Consider the following 20,434-nt stretch of genomic DNA (forward strand, 5'->3'; position numbering starts at 1 on the left):
TTCCACGCCCACAGGGCAAAGCCCCAACTCTTCACGGTGCCCCATTGGGGTCTGTAGTGGATCAGACCCCCAAGTCCCCCCCTCTCTGTTCCTCACCCACGCCAGCCACATCAGCCTTCCCCCTGCTGCCTCCCCTCTGCTCGTGCTGCCACTGCAGCTGAAAACGCCCAAGGCAAGGACCCCGCATCCCTGCTCTCAAAGACTTGTCTGACACCCAGATAAAGCTGGCGACCCCCTTCCTTGGGCCTGCAGGTTTCCACGTTAACACCCGAAACACTCATTGGTTTCCGTGTTTCTGACTCCATCACACCTGCAGTCGCTGAAGGCGGAGATGGCCTCCGGTTTGATTTCGTACCCCACAGCCCAGCACAGCAGCCCTGTAACAATCCCCATGCAGAAAATCCTAAACGGATTTGAAAATAAGCAGATTAGCCAGAGCAAGGTAATACAAATGTAAATTGGGCTTTAAACTCCTTGCATTTGTACATGGTGTAAAAACGGGGACAGCACGTCTATGGTACCCCAGCGCCCTCTGCAAAAGCAGCGATTAGGGATTAAGGGAGACCAGGAGAGCTTGGAAGCAAGGTGGACAGACAGAAAGAAGAAGAAAGAAACGGCTCACGGTGCCTGCGAGAAGGGGGTCTGCTTCCTGGACAGTGGCGAGCGATTCTGGCCAGAGTCCCAGGGCAGCAGAGATCCAAGAGTTGGGGCGGAAAGGTGGGTGCAGCTGGCCCGGCTGTGAGGAGACACATGCTTCCAGGAGTCAGGGGTCAGATAAACGTGGGTGTGAGAAGAGCGAGAGGCTGCTCTGATAAGCACCTTCCTGCAGAAAGGCAGTCAGATTAAAAAATTTACAAAGCAGTCCAGCAGCCAAACAAAATGGGGCTAAGATTCCAGAGGAGAATCAGAAAGATATCTGGTCTTCCTAGTGCCTTAAAACTAAAAAGCAAAATCTTTAACGTGATGTTCAGGGTCTGCATGATCCCTCCAAACATGACCGATATTGTTGTCATGCTTCTCATCTCAGCTGAAGGGAACCTCCTCCTCCAGGAAGTCTCCCCTGACCTCCCAGGGTCTCTCTGGGACATGCTCTCAAAACACTGTGGACTCCTCCTTCACAGCCCTGCTCTCGACTGCAATCAAATATGGACTCATTTAAAATCTGCTTCTGGGAATTCCCTGATGGTCCAGTGGTTTGGACTTGGCGCTTTCACTGTCAGGGCCCAGGTTTGATTCCTGGTCAGGGAACTAAGATCCTGCAAGCTGGATCAAAAGTTTAAAATATGGCCAAAAAAATAAAAGTACAGCCAAAACTAAAAATAAAAAATAAAATAAAATAAAATCTGCTTCCATTAGTAGAAGCTAAGTACTTTGAGGGCTGAGGCTGCTTCTTTTTTATTATTATATCCTCAGCATCCAACACTCTGCCTGGAACATACGTGAGGCCCAACACATGTTTGTTGACTGAACAATTCAATCAACCAGATGAAGAATGAATTAAACACGAATGAATAAAACTGGCATGTGTCTAGTGCCCTGTAGGATATTCATCAGCATCCCTGGCCTCTACTCACTAGATGCCAGTATATTCCCCAGTTGGAACAATCAAAATTCTTTTCAGACTTGCCCCCTGGTGAGCAAAATTGTCCCTATTGAGAACCACTGTTATACTGGATTGTTGAGTAGGCGAAGTAAAATTATTTATGGGGAATTTAGTGCATTTCGACATATAATATATATACAGTAAATGTAATTGATTATTGATTAAAAAAAAAAAGCTGGCATGTGTCTAGAATGCAAGACCAAGGAGCCAGGAATACAGCAACCAATATGGCCCATGGGCCAACACATGCATGTCATCATACAGCTTGGGAACTCCTTAACTAAGATCGACTTTTACATTTTTTTTTTTTGGCAGTACGCGGGCCTCTCACTGTTGTGGCCTCTCCCGTTGCGGAGCACAGGCTCCGGATGCGCAGGCTCAGCGGCCATGGCACATGGGCCCAGCCACTCCACGGCATGTGGGATCTTCCCGGACCGGGGCACGAACCCGTGTCCCCTGCATCGGCAGGCGGACTCTCAACCACTGCGCCACCAGGGAAGCCCGACTTTTACATTTTTAAATGGCTGAAAAAAGAACCCTATTCTTTGACATGCAAGTTATTGGAAATTCACACTGCCTGGTAACATAAAATGGGATTTAACTATCCCCTTACTAAAGAGAGGGCTAGTTAAATGAATGAGAGCATATACTAGCAACGGACTGTTTGTTACACGGCTATTTTTAAAAAATCAGTTAGATTTTAGAAAGCTACTTTTACCCTTCTGCCCCTTTGCAACAGAGTGGCTAATTCAGGACAAGAATGGAGCCGAATTCTTGATGATCTCAGGATCATTTGGTCCAACTTCCGCATTTTACAGATGGGGCACTGCCCATAAACACACTCACCTCCGAAACTTCAAAGTCTGATAACAGTACAAAGCTGCTCTGTGCTTATTATGAGGAAGCTTCTGATTAGAATGGTCAGAAATAGTTCTACTTCCCTTTTCCTAGAAACCCCTGGTTACCTCTTCAACTAGAACACCCCTCCTTGAGCAGAAGGCCAGGTTGCCAGGCAATATAAACAAACCAGACGCCCCAAGTGGCAGCTGTCAGCTGCCTTCTCTGTTGCTTCCTCTAGACAGCAGCTGGCTCTCCTGTCACCAGTTCCCCACCCCGCTCCCGCCAAGTGCAGGTTCATAAACATAGACCATATCAATGGTGCTGTCGGGAGGGAGGAGGTAGCCGTAAGTCAGGTAGGCACAGATGGGGGAAGTGAGGTGCCGAAATCCTACCCGAGTCCACGTTCTGCCTTGGCACACACATCTGTGATTCCCACCAGATCTCACTTTCTGTGTTTCCATCCTCTCCGTTCTCTGGTGGCAGTTTCCCTGGGGTCAAGAGACAGAGCTGATGGCTGGCTTTGCTCTGCCCAGCCCGAGACCACAGCCTGTACACTGCTCTGTTCACCTCGTTATAGATGCCGCCACTCCTCCTTGTACGACCCTGCTCCAGCCTTCCTGCAGGTCATCCTACAGCCTACGTGCTAGGATCCTGGAGTGGTTGTGAAGGCTCAGGAGGCCTACAATAATCGGAGGCAAAGAGATGTGGTCCTGACCCAACTCAGAAATGCACAGGGAACCTCTAATTACCGGTTAGAATAAATAATCCATAACTAGCCCCAGAATTTCCCATAAAACATCCTAAGAAACTCCAGCCAGTGAGATACTTCAGGGAAGAGAGAGCGATGTTGTGATGTAATTAGGGAAACCCCACTCTCATAACCCTTGTTTGGGTATCAATCAGCGCATTCCAAGTTCCAAGAAATCATGCAGTAGCGTAACCTGTTTGATTTGATTTAAACCAGCTGTGGACCGCAGACCCTCTGGCGATCTCAGTTTGGAAAACACAGCCCCAGACCATGAGGCTGGGTTCCACAAAGATGCCGGGTGGTTGTGAGGTTCCAAGGATGACCCCAACTTTGAAGGGCAGCTTTCCCCACCCAGGTTCAGCCCCCTGCCACCCAGCCCTGTGAAGAAGGCAAGATTCCCCTGCAGCTTCTGAGGTAGATTTTGGAAGGAAAAGTCTAAAGCCCAGGAGGTGAAGGAGGGAGGAGAGAACCACCCCTCCAGACGGACAGGACCCCGGGGCTGGCGCAGGACGCTGCCCAGAGCGGGACTCACCATTGGTGGCCGTGTTGACATAGTAGCGCCGGCCCTGAGGGGACAAGTAGCTCTGCCAGCCTGGTGGAAGGACAACCGTCTGGCTTTCCTCTCCCGGTGGAGGGGGGGCCATTCCAGGCTTCTGTGGAGGAAGACAGAGAAGGTCACACACATGTGGCATTTCTGCAACTGTCTTTCAACCAGGAAGTCAGAGGCAGATGAAGTCTCCCTGGAGTGGCTCGACACTGGCGGGGGCGCGTGGCCCACGGGCCTCCCTGGGGGAGGTTACGGGCTGCAGGTGTGATGTCGGGGATTGCCTGAGCGTGAGGTGTGAGCAGCCCTTGATTTTCAGAACCACCGCAGAAGGGACAGCACCCCCCAGAGGACGGGGGAGATGCCCGTCAGTTAACACAAGAGCTGGGCTTTCTCCTCCCGGGCCCCCAGAAAACCACTCACAGTGTCGCTGCACCTGCCTGGAGGAGGCGGGTCACTCTCCAGCTCCCACTGTGGAATCTGAAAATCCTCAGGACCACCAAATACAGCAGCAGACAAGGCCCAGGGCCTGCTGTGGGAACTGACCAGGAGTAATTAATGCAAGTCTCAGCAGAGCGAGATGTTAAACCTTCCATAATAAAGCCAGGAATCAATGACGACCTAGGTGGGGTTTTTCTAGTCAAGTGTCCAAATCACTCTCGCAAAGAGAGCTGGGAATCTGAGTCGAAACAGACTTCCTTTCTATCGTACGCACTGATGTGCGGTTTAATTCTTTAAACTATGCACAGCAGTACTTTGAAAAAAAAAATCAGAGAAAAAGCATAGAACAGAAAAACAAGATGCAGACACAAAGGCTAAAACAGAGGCGATCTGTGGTGGTGGGATTCTGGGGAATTTTCATTCTTTTCTTTCTGCTTCTCTCTCTCATCTAAATTTTCTTCAATAAACACAAAAGCAAAAGTTGTTAGCTAAAGAACATTGAAAAATAAGAAGGTCCAAGTTAGCCCGTCATACAATTGCTGTTCCTTGTGAAGAAAGTACATTGACTAAAATCAGAATTCCAGCCACACGAGGAGAGGTGCTGTGAATTTCTCAACAAAGCTGGACCCTGTTCAGACATATTAAACCGCGTCAGCTCCTAAGTGCCCTCAGCATCCCCCAGCCATGCCCACAGAGGCAGGTTCTGATCACTGATGACCACCGCTTAGGAAGATAAGAGATTGAAAGTGAGCAGTAGAGACACACAGCTCCCAGACTCCTCTCAGCTTTTCTGAAGCTGCAAAGCCACGTGCTTCTGCTTCCTGCGGTGCCCTGCACACCCTCAGTGGGATGGGATCAATCCTAGCTTCTCCTGGGACTTCGAGTAAACACAGTCACCCCATGGCCCTCTGAGTAACGGCGGTGTATGTTTCATTATGAATTTTCACAATTTAACTAAAAGCTTTCCCCCACGCCCCTATCGCTTCTGTCTCCCACACCTGTTAGCTTACGGCTCCTCTCTGATTCCGTGCGCTGGCTTCTAAAAGAACTACCAGGGGCCAGAGAGCAGCCAGGAGGCCTCCTCACCAGCAGAGCATGTCCACTGAGCCCAGGCACACCGCTGTGCACGTTTACCTAGGCGTCCAGACACTGCTCCGGCCTCTTCCAGATTGGAAGGCGGTCGAAACACACGCAAGCCCTGTGATGAGTACAGTGTCTGTGTGGATAACATATCCCACAGGCAGGAGACAGACATTTTGGCTGAGTGGAGTTGGGAGTAAAATATGAGTGGGGAGCTCAGGAGGTTGGCTGAAGAGAGGAACATTCTATCAATAGAACCAGGTTGCTTCTGCTTGAGTTCAGGTAACTTAGAGCATCCAAGAAGGGAAGGCCAGATTATAGCTTGTCTAAATAACCTGGTAAGAAATGAGACATTGTTAAGAGGTATTAACCAAGGCTCAGAGACGGACGTGGCCAGAAATAGGTTGCAGAGGAGAGAGGGACCCAGAAGCACCGTGAAAACCAGCCCGCCTCAGGCTCACTCAATCCTGACACGGCCCCTGAGCTGCCACGTGACCTGGGAAGTGACTCAACCAGCTGTGTCTACTGCCACATCTGTGAAACATCAGCCCAGTTGTGGCAGATGCCGTGGAGATTAATAACAAACTGGCCACCTAGGACAGTGCCTGTCACCAGTTGTGCCCAATGGGCGTTCCCAGCAGAATGGGGGGCCGTTCAAGGCGGAGCAAGACCAGGCTTCACACAGCCTCTGCCCCCCATAACGTGAAGTTCAGGGTCACACACCCGGCCTCCGCCCCACCCGCCCCATCACTGCGGCTGAAATGTCCCCGTTAACAGTCCCTCCTCTGAGGTTTCTGTTTCCAGGACTCCTCAGCTTAGAAGGCAAACACAGACCCTGCAGGGGAGGCCACTGGGTCACGATGCCGACTCACATACTCTGGTGAAAAGACCTCTCCTTAGCTGGGCTGGTGGAGAGCGTGGACCGAACCTTCCGCCCCTCTGGGTCCCCCTTGTGAAATAGCACCAGTGACATCTGTCCTGTCTCCACAGCTGCATGGTGCTCTTCTCTTTAGAATGACTGGTTAACCTGCCTAACTCTGCAGGGTCAGAAGAAGCCCGGGTTTCCGTCTGAGGACACTGATGGCCAGGTAGGGGCCACGATGGCTCTGAGGTCTCCCCCGTCCGGGAAACGCAGGACCCTTTGGAAGGCACCTGGGGGAGGCATCCTTGATGCTGAGCCCAGAAGGGCCAAGAGGTGCTGAAAGAGGGGAGAGGGGCACCCGGGCCAACTCAGCCAATTTCCTAATTTGGCCAACGTGGCAAAGAGGTCTCCACATCCCCTCCAGCATGGCCACGGGGCCCCGCTCTGCCCACCATCTGACTGTGTTCTGCCTCCGCCCTGCCCCCCAGGCAGCCACAGTCCCCTTGTTTTCTCCCCTCTTCCAGAAAGAAGTTCCTCCCGTTGGCTGGCCTGTAGTAAGTCAGGAGTCAAAGACACGTGGACAGGGACTTCCCTGGTGGTCCAGTGGTTAAGACTCCGCGCTCCCAATGCAGGGGGCCCGGGTTCAATCCCTCCCTGGTCAGGGAACTAGATCCCACATGCATGACACAACTAAGAGCCCACGTGAGGCAATGAAGATCCCACATGCCGCATCTAAGACCCAGAGCAGCCAACTAAATAAATAAATATTAAAAAAAAAAAAGACGTGCAGACAGCTGGCTACATCCCCAAGAGAACTGAAAACAACACTCCAACACAGAATTGGTACGCACATGTTCACAGCAGCATTTCTACAATTACCGACAGGTAGAAAAAACCCAAGTGTCCGTCAACTGATGAACGGACCAACGAAATGTGGTGTGTCCATAAAAAGGAATATTCAGCCATGCAAAGGAATGAAGTACTGATACACACTACAACACAGATGAACCCTGAAATCATGCTGCATGAGGCAAGCTGGACACAAAACCCCACTTATCGTACAATCTCACTGATGGGAGATATCCAGGACAGAAAAGTCCGTAGAGACGGAAAGCAGATTCGTGGTTGCCAGGGGCTGGAGGGAGGGGGAAATGAGGACAGGGATTCCTTTCTGGGGTGATGAGAATGTTCTGGAACTAGACAGTGGTGATGGTTGCACAAAACTGCGAAGGTATAAATGTCACTGACGGTAAATTTTATGATAGGTGTATTTTAACAGACACACACACACACACACACACACACACACACACACAGTTGGCCTTCCCACCTGCAGGCCCTCATCTAAGAGGCCCAAACCACCACCATTACCTCATTCCTCGTGGTCATGGAGGGGCAGGCCTCCTGGGAGAGCTGCCCCACAGCCAACAAGAGGATTCAGCGTGAGTAACTACCCAGTAATTAAGGTCTCTGCCAAACCTATTCTTCTAATTAGTTTCCTTCCAACTTAAATCCTTCCCTTGCCTTCCCTAGTCCTGTGGCTTCTCCCCATTTCAGCAGCTCTTTCCCATGGGAATAGGAACTAGAAGCAGGGGTGAGGGGTGAGGTTGGGGGCCCCACCTACAATGAACATGAGCTGAAGGAGTGTGAATCGGGGGAGATGAAGCCAGTTTCTTCCAACTAAGAAATTCTTAACCTCATGCACAGGACTGCTTTGTGGGAATGAGAAAACGCTGCCTCTTCCCCAGATGGGCCAGACCCCTGAGTGCAAGGCTGGGTTTCAGCTGTCCCTGACTCCCCCCGCCCCCCGCCAATCTGGGTCCCCTTGTTGAGTAAACAACCTCTTCAACTGTATATGACAGCCCATCCTCTGAGAATCTAAAGAAAACTATGGCTCTTCTGCCCCCAAAATGGAGGCACGTGTGCACCTACTCACTCACACTATCTCCTACGGAACATCAAGAATTTCTAGACCACTTCAGAACCCTAGTCTAGAAGGTCCTCAAGAAACATCTGAGCTCAGATCCCATTTGCGCTCATTGATAATGACTTTCACCAAATGTTTACAGTGCACCAAGGACTGGGCCAGGTGCTTCACAAACTCATCTCTAATCATTACCACAAGCCCGCCACAGAGATGCCATTTTTTTCCCATTTTAAAAGGAAGAATCTGAGACTCACAGAGTTTAATATCTCACCCAACACTGCACAGTTAATTAATTGGTGAAACCAGTTAAAAATATTAGCTTTGTTTCTACCCAGTCACCCAAATCCTAGTTACCCTCAGCTCATCTCTCCCCAGCTGTCTGTGATCAGCCCTGTATCTTCACCTGGACCACCTGACATCCCAGCACCCGGGCAAGGAGGATGGCAACTCAGGCCTGCTTCTCCTGCCTGTCTCACGGTCTCCAAACGAGCATATGCCTTCCCAGGAGACGTGCAGAAATATCACCACCCACGTCCAACCAGTCACGTTCCCCGTCTGTGGGCTGACTTCCTTGTCTCCCTACATAGAACAACACAACCAAAGAAATTTTCCTCTTAATGATGGCTACTGATCCCCTCCTCGCAGGGGGAAAATAAGAGCAGACAAAGGGAAGTCACCTAGAGATTAAACACAAATCCCCCTACCGTGGTGTTTCTCAAAGTGTGGTCCCTGGGACACCCCGTCCGTCACCAGCGATGTGGGTTAAAGAGCAGATCCCGGGGCTCTGACTCCACAATCAACCTTGAGCCTAGAAAGCTGCTTTTTAACATGTACCCTTAAATCTCATGCTCAATGAACTCAGAAGAGATGGTCTGCAGCTTTCTTTAGAAGGAGGGATGGAGAGAAAACATCACTTCTGAGATCAAAACTGGGAACAGAAAATTAATAATTTATAAAAAGACAGTGTTTGGCTGCCTTACTTATAAAGAAGACACTCCTGTCCCGTAGCCCAGACCCTTCAGATAGACTATTCTAAGAGACCTTATCTTGCCTCTGCAGCCTCCAGGCAGTACGAATCCCACACTCAGACGCCCCCCGGTTTCTTCAAGTTCAACCCAGGACTCCTTGCCCCTTAGGAGACTTCCGGAAGCACCTGGTTCTTACCTTCCGCAGGTGTGAGCAAACGGTACTTGCCGGTGGTAATGGGGGGCCGTCAGACACTTGATTTTGCAGCCGGATCGGACGGTTTTAAGGTCCCCCCATTCCGCGTCTTCTCACACCCCAAACCCAGAAGCAATAGGAGCGCTAAAGAAAGGCATTTCCACGGCCCTCACAGCCCCCCTCCCCCACACCCAGATCTATATATAACAGCGCTGAAGTTGTCAGCCTAACGAGCCACTTTCTGGCAGACCCGTTGCCATGGCAATGACTGCTAATGAGTCCGGTGCCGTGACTGGCAGCGCCTGAAGGCATCTCCATAAAGAACTCGCCAGCAAGTGCTCCCTTCCCAACGGCACAGCCAGCTGGGACACCGGGGAGCAGCCAGGGCGTGGCCAGGTGTGCCTGGGAGCCATCAGCCCCCGGGAACCAGTTTGTTACAGGTGCACGCTGAGCAGTCCCCGACCCGGAGGCCAGAAGCGGCTTCCACTGTCACTCAGTATGGGTCAACCAATTAGGGACAGGGTTGCAAGGGAGACACCAAGAAGCCCAAGACCTGGGGCTTCCCTGGTGGCGAAGTGGTTAAGAATCCGACTGCCAATGCAGGGGACACGGGTTCGAGCCCTGGTCCGGGAAGATCCCACATGCCGCGGAGCAACTAAACCCGTGCGCCACAACTACTGAGCCTGCGCTCTAGAGCCCGCGAGCCACAACTACTGAAGCCCGTGTGCCACAGCTACTGAGACCACCTGCCACAACTACTGAAGCCCGCACACCTAGAGCCCGTGCTTCACAACAAGAGAAGCCACCACAATGAGAAGCCCGTGTACCTCAACAAAGGGTAGCCCCAGCTCGCCTCAACTAGAGATAAGCCTAAAATGAAGACTCAACGCAGCCAAAAATAAATAAACTTAAGACAAACAAAGAAACAAAAGACCAAAAAAAAAGAAGCCCAAGACCCAGCGGGGCTGGAGACTGGAGAGTCACGTCCACCCTACACCTTTCTGCGGACACCTGTTCAGGGTGGAGAGATTCCCAGACAGAGCTGGGAAGAGCTACCCAAGGAAAGATCATCTCTGGCTACAGGGTAAGAGAGAAGGCATGAAGCCGGGCCCCACTTCCCACACCGATGCCGCCAGCCTCAGGGTCTGTGTCCACAAGAATACTGAGCACTTCTCCTCTGTCTCACAGGTGAAAGTATTGTTCTCTGTGGCTCTGGCAGCCTTTCTATCCATGGAGAGTGACTGAGAGAAAATAGCTGGGGAGGAAGGAGGGGACCCATGACAACAGCACAGTGCATTCTGGGAAATGTAGTCCTCCCAAGTAGTTTCATAGGCTGGTAGGAAGAGGATGGGCATTGACAGCATCTTCATGTTCTTCTAGGGGTGAGAGATTTGGAGACCCAGCCACAAGGCAGAGGAAGAGGAGGGGGAGGAGGAGGGGCCACACAACAGAGAAGCAGCGTGTAAGATTCAGGAAGGCAAGGCCATGTCCATCTTGTTCTTAGTCTCAGCTCAGTACCCAGAATACTGGATGGATGGATGCATGGATGGAAACTGGGAATTGTAATAGAAACTGGGCTTCAAACAGACTTGAGAGGCTATTTCCCCAAACAAGTAAACAGAGAATGGCTGTCCAAGCAATGCATGTGCCCCACCTGTGAACAAATCCCAGCTCTTCATGGACTGACTGAACGGACTGTTCAACTTTGAGTACAGGGAGGTGGGGGACACAAGATAATACAGTGTTTCTTGAAGTGCAGAAATTAAATTGAGGAACAGCATCCAGACGCCTCAGGAGCAGCACAAACGTCTACTCATGAGCTCATCTGGTCTCCAGAAGAAAAATTCCAGGAAACCATTTAGCAACCTCAAAAGAGGACAGGAAGATACAGCATCTATTATACAAACGCCAAAGTCATAAGGAGAGAACGAACTAATGGAAAAAAGGCAAGCTGGTTTAAAAAAATGATATAAAAAAAGGACAGGATGTGCTCAAAACTGTAGGGAAATTTAAAAGGTAGTGATAAAAGGAATATCCACATTGGTTGCAATAGAATATAAAATCAGTATTGTAGCAAGAAAAAAAAAGTCAGTTATGTACAAAACAAACTGAAGAATTTTTTTCCCAGAATGCAAAGGAAATGGGAAAACATGAAAACGGAATCGACAGAAGAGATGCTAGGTGTTCCTGAAGAAGAAACTAGAACAAAAGCCGTAGCAGAAAAGAAACTATAAACATAGGTTGATTGGGGGGGGGGCCCAGGGAAGAAAACTTCCCTCAGCTCGAAGAGACACAAAGGAAGGTCCCGCACTGCTCCAGGCAAAATGGGTTTTAAAAGCCCAACAACAAGCTGACACCCTCTAACAATACATTTACACAGCAAAGAAAGGATAAAGTCCTACAACCCTTTAAGTGGGAGGAGGGTGTCTCTGATAAAGGAGCATAAATGAAGCTGCTCTTGGCTCTTCTGTGACCACATTTCCAAAGACACCCCTGGACCGCTAGGCAGAAAATGCTAAGCCCATTCTATGTGGCCACAGCTGTCTTTCATGAGTGAAATCGATCGAAATACACCGCTCTACGGACAAGGGTTCAGGATATTTACCAATCAAGTGCTTGAAAGATGTACTCCAACTGCCTGAAAGATTAAAACAATTACAGGTGAAGAATGAAGGCCTCGAGGTAAAAAGGACCAGGGCTGAACACTGAAAGCAGCTTATAAAAAATGTGTAAATAATCATCGTAAACCTAGTTACAGAACATGTGTAAGGATGACTATTCTCAATACATAGTGTAAAAAAAAAAAAAAAAAAAAAAAACCCAGATCAAAAATTCCAGAAAATACTAGAAAAGATCAGGAGGTAGGAGAAAAAAATTGTGGACACCGAGAGAAAGGAAGCAGAATCCCACTCTCCCTTCCCATCCTGATAAAGAAAGTCCCCTTCTTCCTCTCCTCCCTCCTGCCAAGACTTTCAGGTACCTGCGCAATTCGCTACCATCCTCTGGCATCTGGTATTTGCCCTCCTCTATTTTCTAGAGAAGGACGGGTTTCCAGCCAGAGGGACCACGGCAGAAGGGAAGGGTCCCTGGAGACCACAAACCTTCTTCCACAGGGAGCCCTGAGCCCTGAAATCCATGAAGGCGGACAGGGTGGGCCCAAAGCACTTTGCTGGATGAGGGAAAGCTCAGGAACCCAGGGCTTCTAGAAGATCTCATTTGTTCCTCTGTTTGCCTTTGGAAGCCCTCAAAGCCAGAGCCGGGCTCAGCACTCAGAGAAGACTGTCACTGCTGCCCAGCCTGAGTCTGAGCTTTTCTGCTTCCCTTGATCCACTCTGGTTGGACCCCGTGTGAAAGGGGGTCAAACCATAAGGCTCACCTCTAGCTTTTACCAGTCAGGAGCCACAGAGCCGCAGGATGTCTCTCTCCCTTCCACTTCTCTACGTGCAGAGTTTCTCAGTAAATGTGACCGACTCGTCAGAGGTTTTGCCAGAACCCCCCATGAGTATACTCACACCCCTCTTACTGAAATCACCTGGTTGGCAGGGCTGCTTCTCTGAGTCCATTTTATTTTATTTTATTGCACCACATTTACTTTTTTTTTAAAATAATTTTTTACTGAAGTATAGTTGATTTACAATGTTGTGTCTTTGAGTCCATTTTAAAGGAAAATTCCGAACCAGGCTCTAATCACTTAAATGCAAAAGCCCCCAGGACTCTTCTAAACCTGATACCCAAGTGTCCTCAGGCCTCATTGCTCAGAGTAGGTAGATGAATGGATGGATGGATGGATGGATGGATGGATGGATGGATGGATGGGGTAACTTTCACATCCCTCTGGCTGGACTCCCCCGCTTGATCACGCCAGACCTGTACCCACCCCATCCCCGAGAAGCTCCCAGGGTGATATCTACCAGTGGCCAGAGGGTGACGCACCTGGACTCGCCAGCCCCGTTCTCCATGGGCGTCTGCCTTGCTTTTCCTTGCCTGTAGCAGCGACCTTTCGCAATCCCCCCACTGGCTCCAGCACTGTCCTCCATCCATGACGCTGCTAGAGGAAGCCTGGCTGCCACTGGTATCCACTCCGAGAGGTGGACATCAGTGCCATGGGGGTTTTCTCCCGGCACCTACAAAGCCGTCAGCCCTGGGCCTGGAGGCTGAACTGCTTTGAGCACTGCAGGCGTGTCTGGCTCCTGAAGAGTCCGCGAGAGTCCTGGCCACTCTGAATATCCATCAGCAAGCCCCCCAGTGCCTCCCTGGGGGCCAGTCAACTCACTGGGCATGTTTCTTAGGACTGAACAGGCAGAGGACACAGAACAATAAACTCTGTATTTTCTGACCGTGAAAAGGAAGGGAGTGATCTGGTGAACCAGGAATTTTGATTAACACAATTACAATGTAGCCCATGCAGGGATACAGGAAGTCAACCCTAGCAGGAAAACTTGCTCAACTGGAAACCACGGGGTCTCCAGCGGGGCAAGGATGGAAGAAAAGCTTTGCAAGTGATACTGCGAATGACAAGAAAGCGTTGGATGAATGAACCCTCCTGGTTCAGAGGCCACTTCATGGCCTTGAAGTGTCTGGGGGCCAAGCAGTAGAGGGTGGAAAGTGGTTTCTACGTGGGCCCGGCACGCATTCCTGCATGGGCCCCACTTCACCAACCCTGGAGGAAAGAGATTTTGTTATTGTTGCACCGTCATACAGATATAAGACAGAAGGGCCAATTAACAGGGTTTAAGAGGAGACAATGCAAGGAACGAGGAACTCTGGATGGCGGGTACTTTTCCTGGTGACACCATCCAGCACGACAGGGATCTGAGAGGTGCGCTCTCTTCAGCAACTCCCGGGAGAATCTCCACATTGACCAAACAGCATAAACATGCCACTGAATATCACAGTCACTCTTGCTGTTTATGAGGTTGGGAGCAGGTACTCAGAGGCCTCATGGCCGTGTTGAGGGCCACGGGGGGAAAGAGGTTCCCGTGGATGTTCCTGAAATACAGAGAACAGCTCCGGGAGTAAGATGGGAAGCCACAGCTGCTTCCCCACCTTGGAGTCTGGAGGGGCTTGGGGAACCCCAGAGAAAGCCCCTAACTTTTGTCCTGTTTCTCAGGTGTGTCTGATCCTGATGCTTCAGAGCTATAAAGGAAGAGGCAGTGAGCTCCCAGCAGCCCGTTCCAACTCCTGGCTTCTGAGCAGGAAAAACCCAAGAGATTCTGCTCACTTGTGATTAACAAAGACATTTTTATTCAGACTCAGCTTCCTGATGGGCTGTTGAGAATGTTGGCTCCCTTCCTCCTACCCCTCCCCTAGCAGATAAAAATAGCAGGGGCTGTTCTGACATCCTACCTCCATCGGGAGTGTCGGCAGAAAGCACAAGGGTCTAGGCTTAAAGAGACTGTGTTCCCAGGCAACGAGCTGTGATTTACGTAGTCCTCTTTGCCTCTCTGGATGTCTGTCTCCTCGTCTATAAAACCAAGGGCTGCCAGCCCTCAAACACTGGGGTGCGGACTTCCCTGGTGGCACAGTGGTTAAGAATCCGCCTGCCAATGCAGGGGACGCGGGTTCGAGCCCTGGTCCGGGAAGATCCCACATGCTGCGGAGCAACTAAGCCTGTGCGCCCCAACTACTGAGCCTGCGCTCTAGAGCCCACGAGCTACAACTACTGAGCCCGCGTGCCACAACTACTGAAGCCCACGTGCCTAGAGCCCGTGCTCCGCAACAAGAGAAGCCACTGCAATGAGAAGCCCGCGCACCGCAACGAAGAGTAGCCCCTGCTCGCCGCAACTAGAGAAAGCCCGCGCGCAGCAACGAAGATCCAATGCAGCCAAAACTAACTAAATAAGTTTATATAAAAAAGACCACTGGGGTTCCACAACCTGAGGCACGTCTTTCATAACAGAACCCAAAACTTCCACAAGGGAAATTTCGAGGCATTTAAATGACCAGCACAAACTTGCAAAAGCAGCTTCTGTATAAAGAGGTGGCAGAAACCTCCTGACGAGGAACATAAACGGTCATGAAACATTACCCTTTTTTTTCCTGCATGATTCCCCCAAACTCTTTTGGGGTCCAAAGAGGAAGCAGTCTGAAACTCTTTTGGTCTAGAGATACCGCTTCATTCACGCCAGACTCAGGATTGGTGGGAAAGACAGCAGTGAAGTGATTAACAAAAATTGTAGATCATTAAGTTTATGCCCAAACCAGGATACTATTATAAAAATTGTGGGCATTAGACCTCAAACCACTGTGGGGAGACTGAACACTGAATTCTCCTCCCTTTTGCTCCAGGCCGCTGCTCTGGCCTCTTTAGGGCTGAAATGTCCCTATTTGTGAGAGGAAGGACTTGGGGTAAAGTTTCACCATTTCCATAGTTGTAAAGGATCTCAAGATACATCCTAGGAGAGGAAAAAAAAAGACAAACAAAAAAACGCATCCTAGATTTTCTACAGTAGTTTACCTCCATAATGATTATCAAGTATCCTGCCCTAGAAGATGCTTTTTGCAGGACATTTTGAGACTCACTCACCAGAACCACTCTCCCCACGGAGCTCCTGGTAGGGTGAAGACCCCTCTAGATGATTCCGGGTCCAATTTCCCTTTGCAGAGGAAAAAGGCTGGGAATAAGAGAGTTTTGCCAACACTTGGTATTGGGAGGGGAAAAAGAAACACGGCCTTTCTTTAGTATTAAGGTGCAAAACCCCCAAATGCCTATGCCATTCCCGGCACTTACAGAAGTTGTTATGACTCTGAAGAAAACCCCATAATCAAATTTCCCAAGCATTCTGTTCTGTTCGCAATGGATTTAAGAAGCTCAGAAGTGAGGTAGGGCGTTGAAAGTTGCTAGCCCGGGAAGTCAGAGGCTTGGGTACCTCATGGAAAGCAGCCTGCCCGCCAGAAAGGAACTTCAAAGACAGGTGACACAGCTGTTGTCCACAGCTGCTCCAGGACTAAAAGCAGGCTTCCTCGTGGGGAGTGGGTACCGTTTTAAAGGGAGGCAGACTAGAGCTCGCTAGGGCACAAAGATGGGTGTCTCTGACGGCCAGTCTCTGGCCGAGATCCAGCTGATCCAGCTTTACGGATGCTACTCGCAGGCCTGCAGGCACCACAAGAAACCCGGGGCGGCCAGTCTTCTCACCATGGAGACGCATTCCAGTTACTCTGCAGTGCCAACGGCCTGGGCTCCCCGTGATTCCAATCAAAGACTTCTGACTCTGCGAGCTGGTTCCCAGAGATCCCTAGTTGGCTCTGAACCATGAACACCGGAGGGAGATTAAGGCTAAGAGGGGCTGGTACTGTTTCTATGAGTCAGAAGGGGTGCGATTCTGACCAACCCAAGTCAGCTGCCCTTTCTGGAGCCTGAGCTCCTGGTGCCTATAAAACTTAGACAAATGGGACAGCTGAGGACATGGCCATCGCGGTTCCGGATCTACCACTGCTCTGGGGCACCAGGCAGAGAACACGGACTCAAGAGCTGCCGCTGTCTTGCTGTGAGAATTTGAGCAACATACTTCATCTCTGCTGGTACAGAATTTCCTCATCTCAAGAATAGGGAAGTTGGACCAGATGGTCTCCAGGGTTGTGTTTTTTTCTGTTTGTTTATTTTTTGTTTGAAAGGTATAGCCTAATGCTCAATGATTCTGGATGTTAGTATCTCTCTCTTAAGGACGTGCCATTTTTGTCAGAGGGAAAAAGTGCAGACACGGGATTCAGAAGCGGTCAAGTGCAGACACGGGATTCAGAAGCGGTCCTGGGACACTGCCTGGGCCCCAAACACCTGGGCTTCTGCCTCACTACCTTGGAGCTCAGTGCCTCCGCCTCTCACCATGGGGAGTTCTGGTGAGGGCTTCTGTCCTGCTGGCCCGTGTCCACCCCTTCCCTGTCACCCCCAGAGCCACACACAGTTGCTCTCTATTTTGCCAAGAACCAGACATCCACCTGGCGTCCTGGGATTCCCTGTATCCGAAGTTAGAATTCTCCCCGCACCCAAGGCAGGCTCCGGAAGAACAGTTCCAGACCTCCTGGCACACAGCGCCTCTGCTCACCACTCACGCTGCACCCCGCCAACGGCCCGCACCCCCTACATCTCAGCCTCTGCCCAGAGCCTTCCCGGGCTCCTCCCCGCTCCCGGAATGCACCTCAGCGTTCACCTCCTTGCTAATCCCATCTTGCCCGTAAACCTCCCTGCCGCCATCCACAGCCAGGGCCAGACCTGCCCAGTGCTCTGCAGTCAGCTCGTGGGCAGCTGTAACTGTCAGCACTGGATTGACTGGTCTGGGTCCTTTACAATAGTCATCATCCCAGTGTGGTCCCTGCACCGGCAGCCCAGGCGTCCTCTGCAAGCTGGTTTGAAACGCAGGGTCCCAAGCCCCACCCTAGAGCCGGGCTCTTTGTCTGAAAGGTCTCTGGGCAATTCAGATGCACGTTAGGCTCTTTAAGCCCAGCTGGGAACTAGGTCACCTGGCTGGTCAGAGGATGCTCCAGGAGGGTGAGTACCATCTCTGCTCCTGGTATAGGTTCAGGCCTCGATCAGAAGCCACGCCACAATCAGAGAGGCTGATTTTGACCCAGCCAGTGGGATAGAATGTCCTGGAGGAAGGTTTTGTGCAGAGATAGATGGGACTTTCCACAGAAACTGGACCTCCTTCAGCTGTCCAGAACCTCAACAGAGAGGTCACTAAAGTCTCAGCTGACCCCTCTTGGTTCCTCTTTCCAAAGAAGGGGGGAGGCTAACTTCCAGAGGCAGGACGGTTGGCAAAATAAGGCTATTCTCCTCTTAAGTCTCCAGAGAGCGTCCATCATCTTTAGGGTGGCCACGGCTGCCACCACCGAACTGGACAGAAACATCCAGCCCAGCCTGGAACCCCAGTGCAGACACTGGGTTAACTGGGCAGAGATACTCAACAACCTTCTGGGGAACTGTGTCCTTTAATGGGCTTTCACCATCCAGTGTCCCATCTGGAACTGGGCCGTGGAGTAGAAAGTAGGTGGGTGGGTAGAAGCCAAGCTTTGGATGTGGGACAAGTTACTGGAAGAGGCAGATCTGGACTCCAATCCCCACCATAGGAAAATCCACACGTCACCACTCTGCTTCTCCGTCACACTGAACTTAACTGCTTCCCCAGGTAGCCGAGGGGGACCCAAGACCCTTTCCCTCCACAAACATCCCCTTTTCAATCTTTTGCCCCCTCCCTTCCTGGTTTCTCCAACATCAGCCCACATCTTCTCCCCTCCTCTTGCCTCGGGCCCGGGAAAGGTGCCCCCGACACACCAGACTTTGTAAGCTCAGCGGTTGGGAGCCCGTATCTCGGAGGGTTCTCAGAAATGCCTCTTTAAAATGCTAAAGCCATCTCAGGAGCCTGCGGAGAAAGGCGAGCTGCACACACGCTGGCAGGTAAGCAGAACGATTCTTACCATTGGAGGAGGGCTCATCTTCTTTGGGGGCCGCTAACTCAGAGTCGTGGGTCCTGTCTGCAGTGCCCGGGCTGCTGGCCAGGCCCCTGCCAGCTTCCTCTCCACGGGCCCCTCGGCGGGAAATGAGGCCCAGGCGAACAGCTACCCCAGGGTCAGGGCTCTGGGCACCCCGGAGGATGTTTCTGTGGCTTTTCTCATCGCTGTTCTTTCACAAAGAACCCACTACATTGCACAGTTCCTTCCAAATCTGCTCCAGCTCCTGTGGGGAAATCAACGACGCCTTCTGGACTTTCCAGATACAAAGGATCTGGGGGCTTTCTTTCTGTCTCTCTCTCTCTCTTTCCCTCTCTTTCACTCTTTCTTCTTTCCTTTCTCTCTCTTTCTCTCTTCCTTTCTTTCTCTTTCTTTTTTCTTTTTTGCACGCTCCCTTTTTCTCCTTCCTCAGCTAAAAAAAGTTGGCTGAGGTCACGACATACAATGGCCAAGCCTGTGTCACTGACCAGATGCCTTCCACCCCCAGGGCTGTGGACAAGAGCTCCTTTGTCCACTGTATTTTAGGCGGGACTCCCTGGGCCTGCCCAAGCCCTGCTGGGGAATGTTCCGCCAACTTTTTCCCATCCCAAAGTCACAGCTCTGGCCCCGGCTCCGGCCCCAGCTGTGCGAACCCAAGGCCAGATAAAAACCAACATAAAAAGGATGGAGAATGCTCCCCCAAAGAACCACTGTGCTGGACTCGTCCAGGGCTGGAAAACTGCTGCCCCCAAAAGGGCAAGGTGAGGGTCCCCTGCCTTCACTCAGCCCCCGTCACCTCCAAACCTGGACAGACAGCAGGAATAGAGGAGGCAACGCCGGGCATCTCAGATGAAAACAGGCTGGGGATCACAAAACTGTCAGGTTCACGGGAAGAAAGGACTGGACCCTGAGCGCAACACTGCCTCCACCAAGGAAATGAGTTTCAGCACGGACCTGGCTCCTTGGTGAATATATCCCATCCCTCCGCTTCGGGGCAGCTGAAGGTTTAGCACTTGAAGTGCTAAACCTGCATTTCTGGGTTTGCTTTCAGATGCAAACCTTTGGGATTTTAGGAACTGATTCTTTACATCGAAGTAAACATGGTGTCCTGGAGGAACAGAGGTCCTGAGGACTGCGTGGTTTCCTATAAACTATCACTTCTCTCAAACGCATGGATGAAGTGTCTACCTAGGAAGGTTTCAATGCCAGCTCCTTGGGTGGGGGCCCGGCCATCAGTACTGTCATTTAGGGACAGAGTCAGATCAGGGTCAGGGCTTTGCTGGTTCACCACTGTGATACGTAGGGCAAGGCCTCTAAGCTTCAGTTTCTTCAAGTGTAAAATGGAGATTATCTTTCCCAAAAGGTTGTTGTGAGGATTAAAGGGGAAAAAAGCAATCCATGTAAACACTTACTATAGTGCGAGGGTGATGCGAGTTCTTACTGTTGATGCTGTTACTAACAGCAGGGGCTGAAAGAGTAGGTGCTGCAGTTTCCCTGGACACAAAAAAGTTTAGACTCAAGAACAAAAACAAACAACCCAATTTTAAAATGGGCAAAGGACGTTTCTCCAAAGAAGATTTACAAATGGCCAATAAGCACATGAAAAGATGTCATGTGTCACTAGTCATTAGGGAAATGCAAATTCAAACCACAATGAGATAATACGTCACACCTATTGGGATGGTTACTATCAAAAAAAAACAGAAAAGAACAGATATTGATGAGGATGTGGAAAAACTGGAGCCCTTCTGCGCTGCTGATGGGAAAGTAAAATGGTGCAGATGCTATGAAAAACAGTAAGGCAA

At 50.7% G+C, this 20,434-nt stretch overlaps 1 protein-coding gene across 4 annotated transcripts in view; it reads right to left on the reverse strand.

The window, feature by feature from the left end:
• GAS7 (growth arrest specific 7) overlaps nt 1-20,434 on the reverse strand; it is a 201,705-nt gene that overhangs the window by 76,867 nt on the left and 104,404 nt on the right. For 2 of the 4 annotated variants that reach the window (XR_009517096.1, XM_059998325.1), the window contains exon 2: nt 3,724-3,844. Coding sequence is in view for 1 of the 4 variants with exons in the window: in XM_059998325.1 (XP_059854308.1) it covers nt 3,724-3,844 (121 nt within the window). In the remaining 3 variants the exon portion in view is untranslated. Of the gene's footprint in view, nt 1-3,723; nt 3,845-8,448; nt 8,480-9,209; nt 9,315-20,434 lie in introns of those variants that run through there. The other 2 variants (XR_009517097.1, XR_009517098.1) reach the window with 2 other exon arrangements.

This window comes from Delphinus delphis, chromosome 19 (assembly GCF_949987515.2).
Source record: "Delphinus delphis chromosome 19, mDelDel1.2, whole genome shotgun sequence".
Lineage (NCBI taxonomy): Eukaryota > Metazoa > Chordata > Mammalia > Artiodactyla > Delphinidae > Delphinus > Delphinus delphis.